Consider the following 24,967-nt stretch of genomic DNA (forward strand, 5'->3'; position numbering starts at 1 on the left):
ATACGACGGGACAGGCTCGACTTTCAGGATTAGCTTCGATGGCGATAGAAAAGAAGGAAGAAAGAAAGGAGGATGCATATTGTGTACATTTAAAAAGAATTTTTGGTGAGTAAAATATGGCTATATTCCTAAATAATATTTCAATTGTGGGCCCGGTTCTGATATCTGAAAAGCTCCAGTGTTTGTATTTAAGCTCCAGTGTTTGTATTTAAGCTCCAGTGTTTGTATTTAATCACTAAATGTCGCTAGGAAGTGGATTTTACCCCCTTTTTGTGCAATTTTTGCCGTTTTGCCATTGACGTCCATCGCTGTCTTTTCCCGGGAAAATCACCCCCCGGCCCGGTTGTAATGTCTGAAAAGCTCCAGTATTTGTATTTAATCATTAAATGCTGCTAGGAAGTGGATTTTACCCGTTTAAGGCGCTACGAGAAAATGCACGGACTGCCACTGAATTTACTAAAACAGCTGCTTTTATTGGCATGGTGTGCAGGTGTATCTAATGTTTTCATCAGGTCTTGAATGTATATCACAAATCGACTGCGGTTGGCAGGCCACCAATTTAGGGTGTCCCCGCCAGTGTTCCCTCTAAGCTGCGCGCGTGCGCAATTGCGCACTACTCTCGTCTTCTCTGCGCAGCAGCAATCATATGGCGCGCAGTAAAAAAAAAATCGGATGAATTTTATTTTTATTTTTTTTTTTATTTTTATTTTTTTATTTTTTTACCCCTTTCCCCATGATGGCGCCGTTTAAGCGGCAGCCAGTGGCAGTAGCTCTGTCCACTTATGTTTTTCGTGTTTTACAGCATGTTTTACATGAAAAATTAGAGGGAACATTGACATGCACCTGCTTGTGGCAGGTGTGATACTGGTGTGCCCATAGCGAGCAATGATGATGTCGTGACCGGATGATTCGCCTAAAGACGTTTCGCCGACGGACGTTTGACAGACGGACAGGTCGCCGAATGAACGTTCGGCGGAACGTCCATTCGGCGACCTGTCCGTCTGTCAAACGTCCGTCGGCGAAACGTCTTTAGGCGAATCATCCGAGTACCGATGATGTCGCTCACACTGGTACTCGGTGCGCTCAGGGAGGTTGACTTTCTGCTCAGACCAACGAAAAATTAGAGGGAACATTGGTCCCCGCCACTGGTCAGCTGGAATAGGCTTCAGCACCCTCCGTGACCCTCGTGAGGATAAAACGGTTCAGAAAATTAGATGAGAGATGAGATAAGATCTCAAGTCTTTACTAAAAGCAGTCGCAATAATGATCTAAATATTGTCCACTGAGTTGTTTTAAGTAAACATACATTGACAAGACATGTTTAAAAACGAAAAATAGCATACAGACACTCCTCAACTTACGAACGCAATTGGTTCCGAGCGATTGTTCATAAGTTGAATTTGTTTGTAAGTTGATTTAGTGCTATATTTTGTATTATAATTTATGTTTAAGGCCTATATAAGTATATTGAAGGTTTATATAAGTGCATTTGTATGTTTAAGGCTTGTATAAGTAACACGCATTGGTTTGTACTGAAAAAAAAACATTTAATAAAATGGAGAGAATATGTACAGTACTGTAGAGAGAGAGATAGATTTATGTATTAGAAAGTGGCCAAAAGAAGCGACCTAATGACGATTGCACAGTTTTCTTCTTTTTTTCATCATAAATGATGCAGTAGCACTGTATGGCATCATTCAATTGATTTGCAAACTTTGTGCAACGTTCAATATTTGGGTCCTGCTGCTCGATCTTTCTGTTTATAAATGGTACTGAATGTGCAACGCTCACCACTTTCTGACGCGCATCAAGCTTCGTTATTATTGCCACTCGTTTCAAATGAAATGGCTTGCCTCTTCCTTCCAACTCCCTCAATAGAAGCCTTTAGCTTTTTACCAACCATATTCAATATTGGATGCATGAGATATTTAATGATACAAATGAAAAAGGTTCTTTGCACACTGGAGACACATTCACGCACTTCTTCTTCGTTGCAATGCGGAAGGTAGATGCTGGGTGAGCTGAGCTCTCACAGCGCCAGGCGTCGGTATTAGCGGCGGAAAGAAGTACTACTCCGAAAAAGACGCGAAATACAAAATTGGACTTGCGAACATTTTTGGACTTAAACGCAATTTGCAGACATGTTCGTATGTACCGTTGTTCGTAAGTTGAATGTTCGTAAGTAGGGGAGCGTCTGTACTTATAAGGAAAATTGGATCCCACAATATCCGTGGTGACTGAAAAAGTGGTCTCAACTAACTTGTCGACAGTTTACATGTAATGTGTGCAGGGAAGGTGCTTCCGCGAATTAACAAATTAAAACAATCAAATCAATCAATCAAAACAAATTAACTCGCTGATGGCGTGCACACACAAATACAAGCATGCGCACAGAAATATTTCGATGAAAGTTAATCATGGACTGATATCGTGGAGGATCTTTAAACATGAGTGCCTTCAATTGAAGAAGGCAGGCCAATCAGAGGTGAGGGTCATTGGTCACACCCTGCATGCCAACTTTTACTTTGGCTCTACTTTATGTAAGCAAGAAACTCCCTCCTCATTATTATTAACATCACGTGAGTTGTTCTGTCATTTTGTATAATTAAAATAATATATAATTGACCCTAGTGAGGATAAAGCGGTTCAGAAAATGAGATCAACTCTTTTATCCAGGATACATATTAATCACCAAAATGGGCAGTTTAAATATTGTTCTTGCTTCGGCATAATAATACAGGGCCATTGCAAAAGAAAGGTAAACAGTGACACCTGTGGAGTTTTGGAAAGTACTTCAGGTACCCGTAATTGACCTAATATCCAACAAAATTAACCCAAATGATTTATCAATAAATTTGACGTAAATTCATGCATGTGTGAAATATTTTTTTTTGTTTATTTGGAAATTAATGTTGTTATTGTCTATTGAATGTGGAAAGGTTAATGTAACAACATTAATAATAATTTTAAAAAGTAAGGTTGAAACATATTTTATTACATTTGAACAAATGGTTGGATGATTTTTTTTTATATGAAAACCAATTATGAAGTCCAAACTTGTTCTAAAGGTATTCAAATCAATAAAGCAAGAAGGGTGCGTTCGCAACAGTGATTTCACAACCTTGAAGTCTTGTGAATTCAATTAATAATTATGAATGCAATTGTTTTGTTTCATTTGACTTTTTTACACAAAATCTCCACGTATGCATGTTGCAAAAGAACTGCAGGAACGCAACCATCGGGGGGGGGGGGGGGGGGGTAGTTTATTCTTATTAATCTACATCACAGTGACGTCACCGTTGCGTCGACGAGTGGGCGAGGTCTTATTTAAACTGCCTCCGCTGCTCTTCGGTCTTCCACAGACGACGGCTCTCTGTCAGTTAGAGGGTTTCACTCCTCTTTCGCTCTTTTCCCCCCTGCTTCCCTCCTTTCTTGTTTCTCAACATGGCAGCGGTCAGGACTCTAAGGAAAGTATGTCAGCACTCTCTCCAGTGTCTGCTTCACACGTCCGCCTCGAGGTGAGAACCCCGGAATTATAGCATTGCTACTACTACTGACTGGTAGTAGTACTAACTAGGAGATTCTTGGCTTCTTTATTTGTTACTGTCCCCCGTTGGACGAGCGAATCCCTACGTTTGCCGCTTTTTTCAGTAAAAGGGAGCCTTTCAAAGTCAGTAAACGTGTCCCTCCCTATGGGAGAGCCGCCCTAGCGGCACACTGGTATTACAGCAAAGTGGCTGATGAAATCTCCACCACTCTTTGCATCCTCACTTTGGCAGCCAACTGATACTTTCAACAAGGTTAGAAGTAGTATTGATACAACCTTTTCTTGTTATTTTACGACTTTAATATCGTGATAATATAACATTTTATTCCTTGTATCACGACGTTATTATCATGACAGTACGACATTTATTCTCTTAGTGTTACGACTTTGATGTCAAAATATTGTGACTTTAATTTTGTAATTTTTATCACTACTCATAATATTACGAATTTAATCTTGACAGAACGACTTTTTATCTCCCAATATTTCGACTTAAATCTCATAATAGTACTTTTTATAATAAAATAATACAACTGATATTACATCAGACAGAACGTTACAACATTAATCAAGGGATATTTACAGTCTTCATTTTATGTTACAACTTGAATCACGTGATAGCCCCACATTTTCTCCTAATTTTAGGATTTTAATTTCATCATATTTATGACTCTATTGATTGGTGTAATCTAGAAATGTTACTATTGTCGCTACATCTGATTTTGGGAACAGGTAGAGCTCTGCTTGCAAAAATGAAATAAAGAACGGCTGGTCTAGTAACCTTTTCTTCACATATTTACTAAAGTAAAAGTAAAGTACGCCGTGGTAAACGTACTCTGAGAAGTACATTTTGATTCAATTAAATGTGAGTAAATGTAACATATTTCTAGCCACCTCTTGCTACAAATGCAGTGAGTACTGATATAAAAGATTCTAAAATAAGCGATGTTACGTTCTATAAGTGGACTGTATGCTAGCTGCTAAAAATAAAAAAGCACAGCTGTGATATAGTGTCAACTATGGTGTAAGTAGCCAAACAATATCATTGGCCAACTTTTGAGCTTACATAACCAAAGAAAAGATGAGCCACTCCGATGCCAAGCGCTGATGCAACCGCCTTCACAATAGTGGTGACTGGAGGAAGAAATTTAACGTCCATATTGATACTCAAGAAAGTACTACGCGATACCATTTTCAATACTAATTTAAAAACACACCCTGGAAACTTCTAATGCTAAAATTGGTAAAATAGTTATGGCTTCATTTGGTTTGGCCAAACGAAAGGTATTTTCATGCTTTTCCCATCAATTGAAATAAGTTCATTCAATTATTTTTTTGAACTGCTTATCCTCACAAGGGTCGTGGGGGTTGCCAGAGCCTTTCCCACCTGACTTCAGGCACCAAGCCCCTTTGTAGCCCCTACCATCATGGCCGCTATGATGACGTTTGTTGGTCTTCTGCCATGAATTTAATTGAATTTACTAGTAGTAAACGTCCAATCTGTTTGTACTGTGGCTGGGGGTAAATTAACATTGGTTCCCCTCCCATTTCAAATGGATTGGACCTCTATCGCCATCAATCGCAGATAATGGAGTTCATTTTCTGGTGTTAAAGTCTTATTTTGTTACCATCCTATCTTACCAGGTCACTTTCTGTTCATTTTGGTCGCTTATTTTAATTTAAGTTAACTTTTTGAATGAATACTATTATGAGAATTTGGGTTGCAGTGGTACCTCTAGTTAGCATATTAATTGGTTCCAGAAGTGGGGTTGTAACTTGGATTTTTCGAAGGTAGAAGTATATTTTACGTTGAGTTAGCATACCGTATTTCACACCTATAGGGTGCATCGACTTAAAGGGTGCTGTCTCATTTCTATTAAGCAAGATTTGCTGTCCAACATGCTGGATTCCATCTCACTGTCAGGGTCAGAGTTTTTACTGTGGGTTTCCATAATAGTGATTCCAGCTTTGGCGAAAGCTCAAACTACAGTGCTCACCGACACCGACGTATATATGTATATACATTTGTGGTCAAAAGTTTACATACACTTGTGAAGAACATAATGTCATGGCCCTCTTGAGTTTCCAGTTATTTCTACAACTCTGATTTTTCTCTGATCGAGTGATTGGAACAGATACTTCTTTGTCACAAAAACATTCATGAAGTTTGGTTCTTTTATGACTTTTATGGGTGAACAGAAAAAAAGTGATCAAATCTGCTGGGTCAAAAATATACATACAGCAGCGCTAATATTTGGTAACATGTCCCTTGGCCATTTTCACTTCAATTAGGCGCTTTTGGCAAGCTTCTGGTTGAATCTTTGACCACTCCTCTTGACAGAATTGGTGCAGTTCAGTTAAATTTGATGGCTTTCTGACATGGACTTGTTTCTTCAGCATTGTCCACAAGTTCTCAATGGGGTTTAAGTCAGGACTTTGGGAAGACCATTCGAAAACCTTAATTCTAGCCTGATTTAGCCATTCCATTACCACTTTTGATGTGTTTGGGGTCATTGTCCTGTTGGAACACCCAACTGCGCCCAAGACCTAATCTTCGGGCTGATGACTTTAGGTTATCTTGAAGAACTTGAAGGTAATTCTCCTTCTTTATCATCCCATTTACTCTCTGTAAAGCACCAGTTCCATTGGCAGCAAAACAGCCCCACAGCATAATACTACCACCACCGTGCTTGATGATGCATGGTGTACATTTTCTCCTCCAAACATATTGCTGGGCATTGTGGCCAAACAGCTCAATTTTTGTTTCGTCTGACCACTGAACTTTCCTCCAGAAGGTCTTATCTTCGTCCATGTGATGAGCAGCAAACTTCAGTCGAGCCTTAAGGTGCCGCTTTTGGAGCAAGGGCTTCCTTCTTGCACGCTATCCATCTTGTGTAGCACTTATCTCAGCTGACTTTGGGTAAACCTAAATCGATCGCCAGGCAATTGCTAGGGTGGTTATAAAGATGGAAGATATAAACACAGGACACTGTTCCAGATTAGATGAATATTTTCATTGTGTTAGGGCCATGGTCTCAGTCCATGGAGATGCAAAACACGTTTGACTGTGGACACTGACACCTGTGTTCAAGCAGCTTCTAATTCTTGGCAGATCTGCTTTTTGGTGATTCTTGGTTGAATCTTCACCCTCCTGACCCATTTTCTCTCAGCAGCAGGTGATAGCTTGTGTTTTCTTCTAATTCGCCATCTATTAATATTACTAAAATGTGTTTAATAGAACTAAAATTAGACGGATTTCGCGGAGGGTAGAGAGAGGGACAGAGGGGGCGAGCGGGGGAGACTTTTTGCAGCGGTGAATCGTAATATAACAAACAAATTTAAATGAACTTGGATTACGCAGCAGACACACTCAAAAATAAATTTAATCTAACCTCACACTAAATTTAATTCTAATTTTGTTTTACATTTTTATACAATTCTCCCGGCCGGGTTGGCTCTGTTTTCCCTGCCTCTTTCAGTCAATATCGAGGGTTGTTTGAGTTTGTATTCCCTTCAAAATATTCCGAAAATGCTGCACACAAATGTCCTCACAACAGGATAACGCACGCCCACTTGCCAACGAGAAGTAGTCTTGAATTAGCGATCGAGTCCGCCCATGGGAGCTAACAGGCAAAGAGGGAGTTGCGACCAGAGACATTACAAAGAAGGAGTTGCGACCAGAGACATTACAAAGAGGGATTTGCGACCAGAGACATTTCAAAGAGGGAGTTGCGAACAGAGACATTACACGAGGGAGTTGCGGGGAGAGAGCCAGTGCCCCTGATGTTCTTATGAGCAGCCAACAATAAGTAATATATACTCCTCGTAGCGATCGCTCCGCCATTCGCACTGAGTGACGGAAAAAAACACTGAAAAAAATCCAACGCTCCGCCCAGTGCTCGTAGATATCTGTTATACACGAAAGAGATGCGGCAAAAAAGACAGTGCGCTACAATGATAAACAGCCTCTCATGTCTTGGCCACCTGGCTTCTCGTAGCTCGAATTTTTTTTCGTATCTAGAGATAATTATTTGCTTGAAATTTTACTCGTATCTCGAAATGCTTGTATGTCGAGGTACCACATATACATACACACACACCCACTTACACATGCGCATACGCATATATGTACGTGTGCGCACGTATGCGCACGTGTACGCACGTGTGCGCGTACACGTGCGTACATGTGCGTACGCGTACACTTGAGTACGCGTACACGTGGGTACACATGCGTAAACGTGCCTACACGTACGCGTAAACACGCACGTACGCGTACACGCGAATACACGTACGTACGCGTACACGTGCGTACGCTTGCGTATATGCGTGCATGTCTGTATATATGTGCGTACACGTGCGCACGCGTTTTTGTTTAAATATGACTTGGAACCTTCTGAATTGTCTTTAGACACGATGGACTGGAATTAATTCCTTCTGATCCAGATGTTGACAAACAATCTTCTAAGCCAAACATTCTGCAGCCAGAAATGTCTTCATTTAGCCAGAAAACCGTCAGCATGCGGAACTTTTTTTTTTAAAGAGAATAGGAAATATTTTTGTTGTTCTGTTGTGCAATAAAGCAGAACTCCCTCCTTAGACTATGAAAAGTAAAGTATAAAACCTGCAGAAATGTTGACAGGTGTCTTTATTTTTATAAATTTGACCTCAAACCGAAAGTTGCTGTGCATTATGAAATAAAGAAAATAATCAAATGAAGTCATCATCACCAATGCAAGCAGATTATTTTCAGCCTAAAAAAAAGAACCTAAATTTCACTCACATATATCCATTTACAAAAAAATAAAATAAAGTTAGATTAACTTAACCCAAGAGATGTCAGAAAATTGAGAGAAAAATGATCTGATCCCAAAGGTACAGGAAGTGACCGAAAATCTTCAGGAATTTACGGGTAAAGCAAAGCATCCCCTAACAATTTCTCTGGAAATTGTATTTTCTATTTATTTCTTCTAATACCTTTACTATATTAATTTGAGTATTGCGCACACCCATGGATAACATACACCCATAATTTGTGACTAAAATTTTTTATAATGTTTTTCACTTTTTCTCAGCTCACACCAAGGATTGCACGTGTACTGGTAACTGGCAAATGCTGAACACGTTTCGATGAAAAAACATTTATTCACAACATATGGTACGGAAACCTGATAAAACAAACTACCAGTATGAACACAATTCTCAAAGGGAATTTAGAATTTTAAATCCTTTTAAAGTCTAATTCATCATCATACTATTTAAAACATTTCAAAGTCTGATTCATCATCATCAGATTCACCAAACAATTTATTCCACTCTTCTTGAGCGAGGATGGCGCTGCCTGGGCGGACTCGAGTGAGCAGCTGCCCCGCTAACGTTTACCTGGAGCAACTTTTTGATTATTTTATCTTCCCATATAAACTTGCCAAAGGCAAGAGGGATGGCTTTTGTAAAAGAAGGTAGCTTATCGCCATCTGGCGGAAAAAGACAGGTTTTACGTCTCCCGTTATAATGGCTGACTTTTTCCACTGGGGGAAGCCAGTTTTTCACCGGGATTTTGTCATAAAAGCGAAGACCTCATGTATAACATGCACCCAAACTTTGCTTCAGTTTGTTGGTACAAAATTTTGTGTGTTATACTCGAATAAATACGGTAAATATTAATTGTCTTGTTCTAGGCAGGAAGCAGTGGTGATCTCAGGAAAGAAGCTGGCCCGACAGATCCGGGACGAGGCACGCGCCGACGTGGAAAAGTGGATGTTGGCTGGACACCGACGGCCTCACCTTAGCGTAATTCTAGTCGGCGACAATCCAGCGAGCCACTCCTACGTCCTTAACAAGACACGGTCTGCTGCCGATGTCGGTGAGTGACCGCTCCTTTTTTCCCTTTTCCCAAGAGAATGGCACCTTTATCATTCCTAAAAATGAACAGAGTATCCCGTACCTTCCCCAAAATTAAAAGTAAAGTAAAAGTCATGAAATCCACAGAAAGTGACCTAGAAATGCAATAAAAATCCACTGAAACTGGCCTGGAAATGTCATTAAATTCATTGAAAGTCACCTGGAAACTTATGCCATAACATATGAAGGAAGTGATCAAAAATATAAAGAAAGTTACACTAATGCCCCAAAGTATACAGGATAGTAAGAGATCTGGAAATGCCCAAAATACATAGAGAAATGTACTAAAAATAATAGCAAATAATCTGAATTGCCTTTAAATAAATAGAAAGTGAGAAATACACATCCCTTCCTCAGGAATCTCCAGCGAGACCATCCTCAAGCGCTCAGACATCAGCGAGGAAGAGCTCTTAGACCTTATCTTCAAGCTCAATACGGACCACCGCGTGGACGGCCTGCTGGTGCAGCTGCCACTTCCAGGTGATAACAGTGGGTGTGAAGAGAACTCTGGGCTGAGAAAGTTGACGTTCCTACTCGGTTCCTCGTATCAGAGCACATCGACGAGCGCGCCATATGCAACGCGGTGGCACCTACCAAGGACGTGGACGGCTTTCATGTGGTCAACGTGGGACGCATGTGCCTGGATCAGTCCAGCATGTTGCCAGCCACACCCTGGGGGGTGATGGAGATCATCTTACGAACCGGCATTGCCACCATGGGCAAGAATGTGGTGGTGGCAGGGCGCTCCAAAAACGTGGGCATGCCTATCGCCATGCTGCTTCACACGGATGGGCGACACGAGAGACCGGGAGGTGAGACTGTAGTACAGTGGTACCTCGAGATACGAGCTTAATTCGTTCCGGGACTGAGCTCGTATGTCGATATTCTCGTAACTCGGAAGAACGTTACCCATTGAAATGAACTAAAAACAAATTAATTCGTTCCAACCCTCTGAAAAAACACCAATTTTTGCACCGGTGAATCGTAATATAACATAAACAAATTTAAATGAACTTGGATTGCGATTCAGACACACTCAAAAATAAGTTTAATCTAACCTTACACTAAACTTAATTCTAATTTTGTTTTACATTTTTATACCTTCTCCTGGCCGGGTTGGCTGTTTGCCCCGCCTCCACCCTTACGTTCACTATCGATGGGCTGTTTGCTGTTGTATTCCCTTCAAAATATTCCGAAAATGATGCACACAAATGTCCTCACAATAGGGTAACGCACCACAACTTGCCAACGAGAAGTAGTCTTGAATTAGTGATCGCTCCGCCAACAGGAGCTAATAGGCTAAGTGGGGGGGGGACACTGAAAAAATGCAACGCTCCGCCCAGTGCTCGCAGAGACATTACAAAGAGGGAGTTGCGACCAGAGATATTACACGAGGAGTTACGGGGGAGAGAGCCAGTGCCCCTGATGTTCTTATGAGCAGCCAACGAGAAGTAATATATACTCCTTGTATTAGCGATCGCCCCGGCATTCACGCTGAGTGACGGAAAAAAACACTGAAAAAAATGCAACGCTCCACCCAGTGCTCGTAGATATCTGTTATACACGAAAGAGATGCGGCAAAAAAGACAGTGCGCTACAATGATAAACAGCCTCTAATGTCTTGGCCACCTGGCTTTTTCGTATCTAGAGATAATTATTTGCTCGAAATTTTACTCGGATCTCGAAATGCTCGTATGTCGGGGTGCTCGTATGTCGAGGTACCACTGTACCCTCTAACAGAAGAAAAGCGCACTCCATTTACCATAACTGCTAAATAACAGTTTTTTTATGAATTAAAAATAATATAAATGGGCAGGAAAACATTTCAAATAAATGTTTTAAAATTAAAAAAAAAATCCGAACAAAAAATAAAATGGACTGATAGCCCTATTGCGGTCAAAAGGAGAGAAATGTTTTTGGGGGGTTTAAATGATCTTTAATTGATTAATGGCACTAAAATGTTTACATTTTTTTAAAATTTATATAAAATTAATAGGAAAACATCCCAAAAATACTTTTAACTGTATTTTTAGTTAGTTTTTTGAATGAAATAAATAACTAGTTACTAAGTTTGTATGCGTGCATGTGTGTGTGAGTATATGAATGTGTATAGTTGTACAGGTAGGTGTTTTTTTCCCTGCTTGGCATTGCTGCCTGTCGCACCTCCTCCAGTGCCCATGGGTCAGCTCCAGGGTCATCAGCCAGGAACCACCGTTCATTGATGATTCGCTCTTCTAATCCTGGAACATCTCCTGGTGGCGAAGCAGTGACAGAGACATCTCCCTGTCACCCCCTGCAGCTGATAGCTGTTGTCTCCTGCAGCCGTTGTTGGGGTTAGCTGTTGTTTCCTTAGCTCCTGTCCTTCCTCCTAAGCCAGAGCCAAAAGCTGCCTTTCTCTGCGTCCTCTGCCAGCTCTTTTATGGCCTTCCTCAGGTTGCCTCCAGTCAGCCCGGCCTCCCCCAGGAGGCGTGTTGTTGACAGCCCGACGTAGCCTCGGCAGCCAACCTTGACTGTGTAGATGGTGCACTTCCCGCCTATTTCCTGCCACTCAGCTGCAAGTATTTGGCCTTCTTGTGGTCGAAGGCAGCCTCAATCCCCTCCTCTAATGGTATGTTAGTTCTTTGAGGGGCACTGCTCTTGCCTTGGAGGACCATACCACAATGTCTGGGCGGAGTGATGTGGTGATGATCCCTGTGGGGAATCTGAGCTACCTGTTGAGGTCAACCCTCACGTACCACTCCTGACCATGGGAAAAAGGGCCTTAGTGTCACTACTGGCAGGCTACCAACTCTTCAAAGCACTTCATGATCACAGGCATGAGTGCAACAGGCAATAATTATTCATGCTGTCAATGGTTGGCTTTTTGGGGACAGGGATAATGGTGGCAGATTTCAGGCAGGATGGAATGATGGATTGTTGTAGGGAACAATTAAAAATGTTTGTGAAGACTCCAGCCAGCTGGTAAGCACAGGCTTTGAGCACCTTCCCAGGTACTCCGTCAGGGCCGGCAGCCTTCCTGGTGTTCACAGACCGCATTACCAGTCTCACTTCCTGTTCCCGGAACTTCAGTGTATTGCTGCAGGGTGGTGGTGGGGGTGTTGAGACTGGGTCTGATTTGTCAGTCTCAAAGCGGGCAAAGAAACAGTTCAGTTCCTCCGCTAGTGAGGCATCTGCGTTAACAGACATATTATTGTTATTGTAGTTGGTAATATGTCGTATTCCCTGCCACATCTTCTTTGGGTTATTTTCTGTGAAGTGCTCCTCAATTTTCTTAGTATATGCTGCCTTGGCCTTTTTAATGACTCTTTTCAGCTCTGCTCTGGCAGCTCTATATTTTATCTTGTTCCCTGAGCTGAAGGCAGTGTTACGGCATTTGATGAGTGCCTGTGTCTCATTGGTCATCCAGGGTTTTTGTTAAGGAAAAACCTGTATCCATTTATTTATAGTGACGTTGTCCATGTAGTTTTTGATGTAGTTTCCTAGTGTCCGTGTAGTCCTGGAGGTTGTCGTGTTCAAAAAGTTCCCAGTTGGTGCGGGAAAAACATTCCTGCAGCTGAGAAAGAGCGTCCTCGGGCCAAGTTTTTATTATCTTTATTTGTGGCCTTGTTAGCCTCTGGAGTGGAGTGTAAGCGGGGGTGAGGGATATGCAGAGGTGATCTGATCCAGCTAGGTGAGGGAGGGAAGTGGCGTTATAAGCATGTTTGATGTTAGAATAGACATGGTCAAGAGTTTTGTCTCCTCTAGTGTTACATTTTACGTATTGAATAAACTTAGGTAGAACAGTCTTTAAACACGCTTTGTTGAAGTCACCAACGACAATAAAGACTCCATCGGGGTGGTCAAGCTGCTGTTTGTTTACAGCCGTTAGCAGGAGGTTTAGTGCCGTGTTAACATTCACATTCGGAGGTATATAGATCGCCGTTACTATGACGACCGTTAGCTCTCGGTAAATAATAGGGCCTACATCGTATTGCCAATAGCTCTAAATCTGGGGAACAGTGAGTGTCAATGATCCTACTGTCACAACACCATTCATTGTGTATAAACATGCAAAGTCCTCCTTTGCTTTTGCCTGTTAATTCTTTTGAACGATCGTTCCAAAAAAGCGTTCGACTAGCTAGCGATACCGCAGCGCCGGGGATTTGCGGGTGTAGCCACATTTCCATGATGAGAATAATGTTACAGTTCCTAACAAAGCTGTTGGTAGCAATTCAAAGTTCCAACTCATCCATTTTGTGGGTGATGGATCGGGCGTTAGTCAAAAATATACTAGGAAGCGGTGCTTGGTGTGGTTGTTGTCTCAGCTTAGCAGCAAGGCCCACCCGGCATCCGCGCTTTTGCTTCCTCTCTCTTCACCGCCTTCGAGTGGGCTGACTATCCACGGAGATCCCGGAGGTCTCGTGATGTCCTCGGGGATATCGTAGGTCCGTTGGTAGTTTGTTGTGAAATCGGATATATCGCATCTCCTTCCGATAGTAATTAAATCCTGGCGACTGCAGGATAACGAACGACACCAAACTGGAAAGCATAGAGCTGCTGCGTCAGTGCGCGCCGCCATCTTCTGTTCTGTACACAGCTGCGTATAATGAAATTGGTGGTGCTACTCCACAAAGTGCATTTTTCTAGTAAAAACATAAATAAGTAATATAAAAAGTAATGTCCAGGCTAGGTAAATTCTAAAATATTGCACAATCTAAGATATTGCACATTGTTATTGCACACAAGGGATTGTGTATCGTGCTAATGCAAGTTCAGAGCCCTGATGGCTCCGGGGGAAAAAAACTGTCCTTAAGTCTATTTCTCCGTGTTTTGTGAGACCTGTAGCATCTGCCAGAGGGCAGCAGCTGGAACAGGTTGTGACCAGGGTGGTGTGGGTCCCTAACTATGTTCCCGGCATTGTTAGGGACCCATACCACCCTAGTCACAACCTGTTCTAGCTGCTGCCTTCTGGCAGACGCTACAGGTCTCACAAAACACGGACAAATAGACTTATTGCATGCATGCTATGCTCTAGCATGACACAGTGCATAGCATGCATGTTGCGTATGTTTTAAAAAGGGCAACAGGAGCAAAACTAAGTTTGATTTTGTTTAATTGATGTAATGTATATTTGCAAAAATATAAGTCAAAGTATTTAAACATCTACAAATCTGTCAAAGTCCTCATCTTCTGTATCCGACATAAAGAGTTGGCCAACAATGCTAGGTTCCATAACATTGTCAGGGTCAGCGTGTTCGTCGTGGGGTTTCGTAATAGTGAACTACACTTTTGCCCAGGCATTGACGATCCATTCCAACATAACTCATGCGACGCTGCCAGCCTGCCTCTTTGTTGGTGGCCATCCGACATTCATCACTCCCAAGCCGTTCGCAAAGCTGTTACTCCTCGCTGTTAAATTGTGTTCGATCCATGGCTTTCAGTCCATTTTCCAAGCGTTCACACCCGCATTCTTGTCATTTTATGTCAGGCATTTCCTCTATAGGTCTAAAGTGCTGTTTCTTTCAGTATCGAGTGATTTTGAGGGTTAAAAGCGTACGAGCACACAGAAGTCAAATGCTTTGCCACTCGCTTGGGATGTTTTGAATGGACTTACCGTAACGCTTGGAATACGCGGGGAGGTTATTTTAGGGTGAACATCTGCTGGGTTGATCTAAATAAGTAGCGTATCGGCAATAAATAAAACCAGTCACTCAAACGGTCAGGGTCATACAAAAAAATGAATTTAGCGCACAAACTCGGCGCATCAACCATTTTAAAGAAAAAATTAGACTTAAGTGCGCCCTATAGGTGTGAAAGTACGGTATTCATGAGCCGTTGAGTTTGTTCAAGATGTTTTCCATGAAGTCGGAAATTTTGTTTCTTCCTCGTTTTTTTCAGATTTGTGCTGTTGTAATGGTGGCTGCTTCCTCGGCTGCCTTATCGTTGAATTCCTCGTGTATTCCCCAAGCATAAATAAGTTTAAGCAGACAATGGGTTAAAGAAAATGGAGGGTTGTTGTGAGGCAGCCTCTAATAGCCTCCCCGCTCATTATATGGTGGAGTTAGCTTCTAAATCGAGAATCATTGCAATCAATTGCAGCCGAATTTTTCAACAAAGTTTTATATTCTTTGGTAATTAGCAATTGAACATTTGGTACTGAATGAGTTAATAATAATATCCCTGAAAATGCCACCAGGTGATGCCACTGTGACCATCTCCCACCGTTACACTCCCAAGGATCAACTCCGACATCACACTCAAATCGCCGACATTGTGATTGCCGCCGCAGGTTCAAGTATCAACTATTCACTACAGCATGCACACTAATACCACATTAGTACAGTAGCATACCCCATGCGCTAACCAATTTTCCTAGCAGAGGACACATTTGGGAGCCTTTTATAAAAAAATCCATGTAACTAATCTAAAATTACAGTATATCAGTTTAGCTCATATGCTACTCACTTTTTCTAGACAGTGTTTCCCAATCACTGTGCACGCTGGTGTGCCACAAGAAATCACCTGCCGAGAACTTCATGCATTGTAATATTCCGTCAGAATTGTAATCTCACAGGATAAAAATGTAAATATGACAAACAAAGTCCATACTGTAATATTACTAGATTCAAATCGTAGTATTACAAGATTGAAGTCGCTTTGTTGCTTATTTTTAATGGAGCGTGAACCGGAAATTGTTTGATTTCACGGGCAAAAACATTTGGCGATGAAGCTGCTTGTCGTGTTATAAGAGCTTGAAGTTATCTTGTGAGGAAAAAGTCATACAATTATGACTATAAAATCAGCACATTACTTATTTTTACATCACGTGAACCGAAAGTTGTTCGTGGTCCTTGGACTTCAGCTTTTTGTGATGTGAGGTTGGTGTTAAAAATTAGATATTGAAATCCTTTTTTTGTGTTTCTCTGATTCATGTTAACAAAAGTGATGAGAATGACTTTAAATTGTAAATATAAGGGACATAGTTTTAAATTAGAAGATTTTTAGCTGGTGGTGATAATTTTTTTTAGCTGGTTATATATTTTTAGCTGCGATTTTTGCTATGCAAATTATGTCGCTGCTCAAACCGGCTGGGAAACACTGTTCTAGCGTATGCTAGTTTGCTCATTCTTAATGCTAGCAAAGGAGACAAGTTTGCTAGCCTACTTTTCCCCATTTTTCCTCATTTTAACAAAGCTAATTCGGCATTATTTTGTTAGCCTATCACGTTTGCTAATCTCTTTTGCTAAAAAGACTGCAAGTGTGCTATTTTAGCTTGTGCCGCTCACAATGCTAGTAGAGGACATGCCTGCCTGGCTTTTTTTCCATTTTACCACTTTTTAACAAAGCTTATCCCACATTAGTGTGTTATGCGAACTCGCGTAATAATCCCTTTTGCCAGCAGAGGACAAACTCACTCGACTACTTTACCCCATCATTATTTCTAACAAAACTAATACCACATCATAGCACATGTGGTAATTACTTTTGTGAGGTGACTACACAAGTTAGATCGCCTGCTTTTACCACATTAATACGTCGATTTAGCTCATGTCCATAATGCTAGCAGGGGACAAGTTTCGCTAATTCTAACAAAGTGATTCTGTGCTTAGCTCTTCTGTTAATCTCTTTTCCTGGCAGATTACCTAGGCGATCTTAGTTTATTAACACACTATATTAGTTTGTAGGCTTAGCTAATGTGTTAATCACTTGTGTTAGCAGGGGACTAGTTTGCTAGCCTAATTTGCTTGTTTTTTTCATTTGTGTGTTAGCCTATCTCATATGCTAATCACTTTGGCGTTTGGCTTGTGCTAACACGTTTTTAGGCAGATTACACGCGTTTTCTTAGCTCACGTGTTATTTGATTATGATAGCAGTCTACACGGATTCAATAGATTAGCTCATTAGCAAAACAAATGCCAAACAATTTTATTTTAGCTCATGCAATAATCACTTATATTAGTAGAGGATGGTTTGCTAGCCTACTTTCCCTGCTAATTCTACATGAGTACATTATTTTGGCTGTTGATTATTCTTGATTTAGTTTGTTTTGTTTTCTTCTTCACTGGCTATCTACAGGGAACCAGTTGTTGGAAACTCAATTTCAAAGAGCACTCATTGTGAAGTTCATTATTTCTTTTCCCTCCCTCTACCAACGGTTGCATTTTAGTGCTATATTGGCGCCCCTCACGGTACCAGTATCGCTAATGGTGATACACTAATCATCTTCTACAGGAATTCCCAATCTCATCACCGCCGACATGATTAAAGAGGGGGCAGCCGTCATCGATGTGGGCATCAACAGAGTGCGGGACCCTCTTACCGGAAAGAGCAGGCTGGTTGGGGACGTTGATTTTGAAGGTATGCACAAGTTTTTTTTCTCTTAAGGTCAACTAATATATATTTAAAGTAAAATTAAGCACTGTTGTCATGAAGATCACAAAATTTGTCCATGCTGTCCATTTTCATGAACACAAGACATTTAATTGTAATATTCTACAATGTGACTTTGTTATCGTAATAAACCTTTTTCCCTCATACTAATACTACAAATTTTAATCTTGTAATATTACAACTTTAATCTTATAATAGTATGCCTTCAATTAGTAATATTGCAATTTCAAAGTGGTAATGTAATTGTTTAAACCTTGTGATATTACAATACATGACTTAATTCTTATATTTCTTAATATATCCTCCAGTAAAGCTACAAATTTATTCTTAGTCCTCTTCTTTTTCTTTGTCTTGCACAAATGCCCCATCGCACTCAACAATGTGTGATTGGTGATATAACATGTTTTAAGATGTAATAATATTTCTGACTTTGGCCCTTAGGCGTTAGACAGAAGGCGGGCTTCATTACACCAGTTCCCGGTGGGGTGGGGCCCATGACCGTGGCCATGCTCATGAAAAACACCATCAAAGCAGCCAAAAACGTCCTGCTCTATCCCCCTGAGAGGATCCGCATGGCAGCCGCGTCCTAAAGCGGAGAAATGGATGTCCAAAACACCAAAAACATTCCACCACCTGTTAAACATTATTTTTTAACCTCTTGTCCTCTCATGGCTTGGCTGTTATATACAAGATACACTTTTTGGACATTTTGTTTTGGAACAGGATAATTAGAAAGTATTTTATTTATTGCCAACTATTTCTTGTTGAAATGTCACACCAAAGTTGAAATGTCAAGTGACAACTCGCTAAAAGTCAGTACAAGCCATATACAAATAGTATGACTTCATCCTCGGAATGATCCGCTTGGAAGCGAACCGAGACCGGGTGATTTGTCCGTGAGGATTCCCTGCTTTGTATTCACACCAAGGCAAAAGGTGCGCACCACAAACTTTTTAAGTTTGTTCCACACCAAACGGGGGAGGTGTGAATACGCCTTCAATATTACGATATTCTTTTTTTCCCTTTCTTTGGTGTTTTGTTGAGCAGTTGTTGAAGCGACTGGCATTTAACTACGGTTACAGCTGAAGTCACATGAATGAGAAACTATTTTATTCGTCAATTCTTCATTGTCTCAGAAAGATCAAACTGAGCAAAATTCATAGCAAGTTGGGGCGTATGTTAGCAAAGTGCCGACATCGGGCCAGCAATGCAGCATTAACTCACCTGTTGCCACTTCAATAGATAATTACATTGACTTTGTATGGGAAGATGTCGCACAGGTGAAATAAAAGTTGTCCAGTGTGAAGGCAGCTTTCTGGCCCATTTAGTAGGAGAGATTAGCCGATCAGAAAACATGGGCAACAGCTAAGAACAAGTGAGTTCTGACTCTCTGCATTATAGGCAGAAACTTTTGGCCTGATATTTATTTTTGTTTTAGGTGGGTTTAAAACGCCAGTTTTTGTTGTTGCTGCTTTTTGGCCTGCCCCTACCACTAAATAAGCCACAAGAACATTAATATATGCATTTCCTCGATCCCACAATGCAGCGAACATTATGTTAATAAACTACCAAAATAGAGAGAAAGACTTAATTATGAGAGCTACACAAAAGGATAACTATTTTCCAGGCCAACCCCACCCTCACTTAGTGAACAGTTAGTGTGTTCCATTTGCGAACAGTGCCCCTGCCATAATCCTCTGCGACCCCTCAATAACATATTATCAGAAGTGAAATAGTCATGTTTATAGTTGCAAAAAGACAAGCATGCAAAAGTTTTTATTGCTCCCTTTCAAAAAATGGCAACACTGCACTCCATTAATGGGGCATACCAACTGGTTCAATAACAAAGGGGTACAAAGGCCAGCCATCTCACCACCAATTGAACATTTTACAAAGGATAGTTTGGTAAACGTCACACAAACAACAGGTCTTTGCGTGTTTTACCCCGTTTAAGGGGATGGACCGTCTGTCTTGCCACGATGCCACCTCGCATCAGGTGCACCTCAACTAAGGTCCCCGGTCAGTCATGGTGGTATTTGTTCCTTCAAATGAAAATATTTAGTTACTGCATCAATTAAAGTTGTGTTAATTTCATTTACCATTTTGATATATTATAGTAAAGATGGAAATTAGTAGTTTAAATCAGATGGTGCGAGATGCATACTGATCATTTCAAAAAGATAAAATACTGTGCCGATATGTTGCAGACTCAGAAACACTTCAGAATTGTTTCTGGCTCAAATGGTTCACTCATACAGGATTGTGTTGACAGTGTAAACACTAAACGCATTAGCATCAATGCTAGTAAGCACAGAGAGAGTGAGTGTCGGTCGCAGTATCCTAGACTTGAGAGGACATGTTGTTTTAAAAGCCTTCTGCATTCATTTTATTTTTTATTCATTCAAATTTTTCAGTTTTGTAACAAAAGTTTCGCCCAATTTAAAAATGTATTCATTTTAATTTGTTCTTGCAGGACCTAAAAAGAAGTGATTCCTCAAATAACACTCAAAAACTCAAATAAATATTAGCAATTATTCTAGCTGGTGTCTTCTTTTTGTCGCACCATTTGTAAAAAACAAACAACATCAACAAAGACATTACTTACATGTCGTAGATTTTAGGGCATTCCTGGGTCACCTAAATTACATTTTGAACCATTGTTGATTTTAGGATATTGTCTTGATCACTTGATTTTATTTTTTGCTTTCGGTTAATTTCGAGTCCCTTGGATTATTTCCTTAGATTTTTGGGCATTTACGGATGACTGTTGATTTTGTAGCATTCACAGGGCACATTCTTTATGCCAGTCGTAGTATTGCATGAAAAAAAAATATTATATATAAATATAAATACAAATACATAGTAAAGTCATAGTATTACAGTCAGAATTCTTAAATAATCGTAGTATTCATTCATCTTCCTTACCACTTATCCACACAAGGGTGGCGGGGTGCTGGGGCCTATCTCAGCCAACCACAGGCAGCATGCAGGGGCACCTTGAATTGGTTGCCAGCCAGTTGCAGGGCACAATGAAACGGACAAACATTCACACTTACAATCAGATTAAGTGAGAATTCTAACCCATACTGCCTCATTGAGGTCAGGCAAAAGAACCTTGTGTATGTGTGTGTGTATGTGTGTGTGTATGTATGTATGTGTGTGTTTATGTGTGTGTATGTGTGACCTGCTAGCAGAGCACCCCAAGGATCCTTGGGTGCCAGACCAGGCGGGTGGAGTGAGCCCACTAGAGAATTAGGGAATGGAGGCCCTTGCTGACAAAAAGGTTAGGCTGGGGATCATTGTGTGGGTAGGATGGGTACGGGCTCGTCCTGGGACTTATCAGTCAGAAACTGGTGGGGCAAGGCATCGGGCTTAGTGTCTTGGGAACCTGGGATATTTGACAGAATGAAGTTAAAACGACAGAAAAACATGGTCCACCTGGCTTGTTGTGGGATCAGTCTCTTGATTGACTTGAGGTACTCAAGTTTCTTATGGTCGGTCAGGACTAAAAAGGATTGTGGAGTTTCTTTCAAGTGGTGCACCATTCTTCAAGGATTTAGCTTTACTCCCAACTCCAGGTCCTTGATACCATAGATTCACTCAGCAGGTGACAGTTTGCGCGAGAAGACGCATGGGTGTACCTTGCCGTCGTTTGGATGTCATCGGCCGGAAGTCAGAAGGCTACATCACCCCCCGCGACCATTGTGAGGATGAGCGGTTCAGAAGATGATTGAATGATTATGAAGACAAAATTTTGCATGTTAATAGTAAAAAAATAGAGAAATTGCATAACTTAATTAAGTTCTATTGATTGGTTATGAGTGCACTAAAACTTGTGTCACGGTCCTGTCTTCATGTTTTTTTTCTTCTTTTTTTCTGTCACCCAGTGTGCTGTAAGTAACTACGAGCAAAACTAAACTTACTAGGGGAAACACACGGAGCACGATGAGACTTGGACATGAGCATGGCAAACGTAGACGAGCTGACAAGGACTGACTAACACACAGGGTTTAAATAGATGCATATGGGTTGACGAGATAATCAGGAACACCTGGGTCACACAAGAGGCAGCAAGCAGCAGATACACCAAGAGCGGAGAAACGACAGGTGAACGCGTGGGCGGCTTATATGCGAGTAAATACGGTAGTTGATTCTTGGTAATGAACATTTGATGAGAATGACTTTATATTAATGAAGGTGACATAGTTTTAAATTAAAAGGTTTTCCCTGGTGCTGTGCCTTTTATGCCACAGATAAAAAAGGTTAGGAAACACTGCCTTAAATAATGTTAAGTGACTTTATTTTTGCAGTCTAAATACTTACCAATAGGACTGTATATTCTGTTTCCAAAACACTGCAGCCGTGTCCATTTGTTGAGGGAAAAAGGCCTTTTTCTTGTTTGCCCCACTCTCATTTGTGATGCATACTTGTATGTGTTCAATCAGCCCCGAGGTCGGAAATTCCAGATGCAACAATCTCGCAGGTATGGTCTTCAGGAAATAAGCTTTTTGGAGACATTTGCCCTGTAGATTCCAGTCACTGTCTACAATGTGAAACGTGAGGCTCATATAAGGCTCAGATGTTCGGCTAGACCACATGTCACGCGTAGCAGCGAAGTATGGGACTGCACCTGGTGCTCCAACCTCTCTTTACACTCATTTTACATCAGGGAAAGTGCATTCAGATAAAAATGTTTTCATTCAGGGAGCTTGTATCTTCTGTCAAGTACTTGAATAATCTTCTTGAATCCCTCATTTTCCACAGGGCTAATAAGTAGCATGTCTTTGGAAATAAAAAACGCAACTGCTTCTGTGATTGTGAGGTCTTTGTGTCTTTTTGTTTTTTATCGGAAGGCAAGGTGCTTTTTTCATCGCATCAAATGAAGCCTTGGGTGGTCCTGGACGCTTGGGAGCCATTTTTCATGGTGGTGTATAATTGTAAAATCCAAACAAAGAAGCCTGGAATTCAGTCTCCATACGTGATGCTAAACGTTACACGCAGGGAACAGGAAAGACCGGACCGCGTGTTAGCAGCAGTATTCATACTTTGCTTTCTTCTTCTGTGATATGGTTGGTGTTTAGAACCAATCATTTCAGCGCAGAAGAGAAGGCGGTACCCTGACTAACGCCATTTTCTGCCACCAATTTCATGTCTTCCGGTTGTGAACTTTAAAAAAATAATAATAATTACGGGAAAAATCACGAAGTAGTGAATTCGTGATTAGTGAAGACGATAATCTAGGGATTACTGTACACCTTAAAATTATTATGTAAAATGTTTCCATTATTTCTGTTGACAAAAACTATACGATGATAATTATCGTGATCGTTTTATTGACCAGCTCTGCTTTTAACCCTCAAAAACACTTTCAATAGTCAAGAAACAACATCTTATACAGTAATACATTGACGTACGAGTGCCCCGACACACGGGCAATTTGAGATGAGAGTAAAATTCTGAGCAAATATTTACCTTGAGATACGAGACAGATTTTGAGATACGAGCATTTGAGACAGCCAGTTGGCCAGGCCGCAAGAGATTGCTGCACTGTGTCTCTCGCCGCATCTCCCTCGTGTAGATCTCTACGAGGACTGGGCGGAGTGTTGCGCGGACGGCTTATGCGAGTAAATACGGCACATAATTTTCCCAAGTGTCACTCTCTGTCACCAAGACATCAATGTATGCACCAGTATTTGGTAAGGTCTCTAATTGCAGATTGAATCATCGCTGGAATGTGGCAGGAAAATTCTTCATTCCAAACGGAAGGATATTGTATTTGTACAATCCAGAGGGTGGAACAAAGGCTGATACAGTAATCCCTCGAATTTCACGGTTAATGTAGACCAGGGATGGGCGCAGTAATGGAAAAAAATGCCGAGTAGGATCGCCCCTATTATTACTACCATACTACATCTTTTCACGCTGATACAAAAATACAAGTACACTAGTAAAATTATCAAGAAGTGTATTTATTAAATGGAATCATTTGCAGTGGAGCGGGCAATGTAGGAGGGTGCGGACTGGATTTTCTTTTAGTAAAAAAACTTCACAAAAAAAACTGGATACAAAGCTCAAGAATAAGTAAGAAAGTAACTACGAGCAAAACTAAACTTACTACGGGAAACACGAGGAGCACGATGAGACTTGGACATGAGCATGGCAAACGTAGACGAACCGACAAGGACTGACTAAGACAGTGTGTAAATAGACGCATATGGGTTGACGAGACAATCAGGAACACCTGGGTCACACAAGAGGCAGCAAGCAGGAGTTACACTAGGAGCGGAGAAACGACAGGTAAACTCATTGGACAATCACGGGTCACACAGGGGGAAAAACACAACACAACCCTTTTCTAACAGTCTGTATCTTGTCAAAATATATCAATTGGTGTGTGGAAGCTACTTACTGTCATGAAACAAGAACAAATTCCTTCAGTTGTGCGAAATGACTTTGCCTAGTCCCTCTACAACAAACATGGACAACACTCTACAAAGTACGAGTACATGCGGCAGAAGCTACGCAAAGTGGGCCGTTTGTTGCTGTGCCTGAAGTTAGAAATCTCAGTGCAGAACATAGAAGAGGCTTTCAAGCGTGCAATCTTTCAAAGTCTTGTGCAAGTCTTGCACCCTGCATTTTATCTTGAAACACAGGGAGAAATAATCACAATAGTGATTCGTTGTTGCTTCTCAATCCAGCATCACTGGTATCTTTATCAACACAAAAACCCATAATATACAATTACACCCATATATATATATTATATATATATAATGATTGTGATTCGTTGTTGCTTCTCAATCCAGCTTCACTGGTATCTTTATCAACACAAAAACCCATAATATACAATTACACCCATATATATATATATATATTTATATATATATATATATATATATATATATATATATATATATATATATATATATATATATATATACATATATAAATATGCAACGAACCCAAAACAATGTACAATTACACCCGTTCAATATACGGTCATAACTTGTTTTATCTTTTCTTTTTACTAATTAGAGAAGTTCTTCTCAAGTATTCAACAGGGTAAACAATGAAATATCAATAACATAAATTCCTTGCTATGACCGTCATAGACACTACTAATAATGGAAACGGTAATGGCGGCCGAAGGTA

At 40.8% G+C, this 24,967-nt stretch overlaps 1 protein-coding gene and 1 long non-coding RNA gene across 3 annotated transcripts; one reads left to right on the forward strand and one right to left on the reverse strand.

Moving 5' to 3' along the window:
• Positions 1-3,320: 3,320 nt before the first annotated feature.
• On the forward strand, positions 3,321-20,354 carry mthfd2 (methylenetetrahydrofolate dehydrogenase (NADP+ dependent) 2, methenyltetrahydrofolate cyclohydrolase). 2 transcript variants are annotated; one of them, XM_077586948.1, is made up of 7 exons: positions 3,321-3,518; positions 9,223-9,407; positions 9,803-9,925; positions 9,997-10,257; positions 15,621-15,713; positions 17,657-17,782; positions 18,257-20,354. In XM_077586948.1, the coding sequence occupies exons 1-7, from the start codon at positions 3,445-3,447 to the stop codon at positions 18,403-18,405; spliced, it is 1,011 nt and encodes a 336-aa protein (XP_077443074.1). In that variant the 5' UTR covers positions 3,321-3,444; the 3' UTR covers positions 18,406-20,354. The 2 variants fall into 2 exon arrangements, with proteins under 2 accessions (XP_077443074.1, XP_077443075.1); XM_077586949.1 differs by lacking the exon at positions 15,621-15,713.
• Positions 19,576-24,517, reverse strand: LOC144064418 (uncharacterized). The gene is made up of 2 exons (XR_013296788.1): positions 20,741-24,517; positions 19,576-20,611 (listed from the first exon to the last, which is right to left on the reverse strand). It is a non-coding gene; the product is annotated as an uncharacterized LOC144064418 (long non-coding RNA).
• Positions 24,518-24,967: the final 450 nt, after the last annotated feature.

The sequence above is a fragment of the Stigmatopora argus genome, chromosome 19, assembly GCF_051989625.1.
Source record: "Stigmatopora argus isolate UIUO_Sarg chromosome 19, RoL_Sarg_1.0, whole genome shotgun sequence".
Lineage (NCBI taxonomy): Eukaryota > Metazoa > Chordata > Actinopteri > Syngnathiformes > Syngnathidae > Stigmatopora > Stigmatopora argus.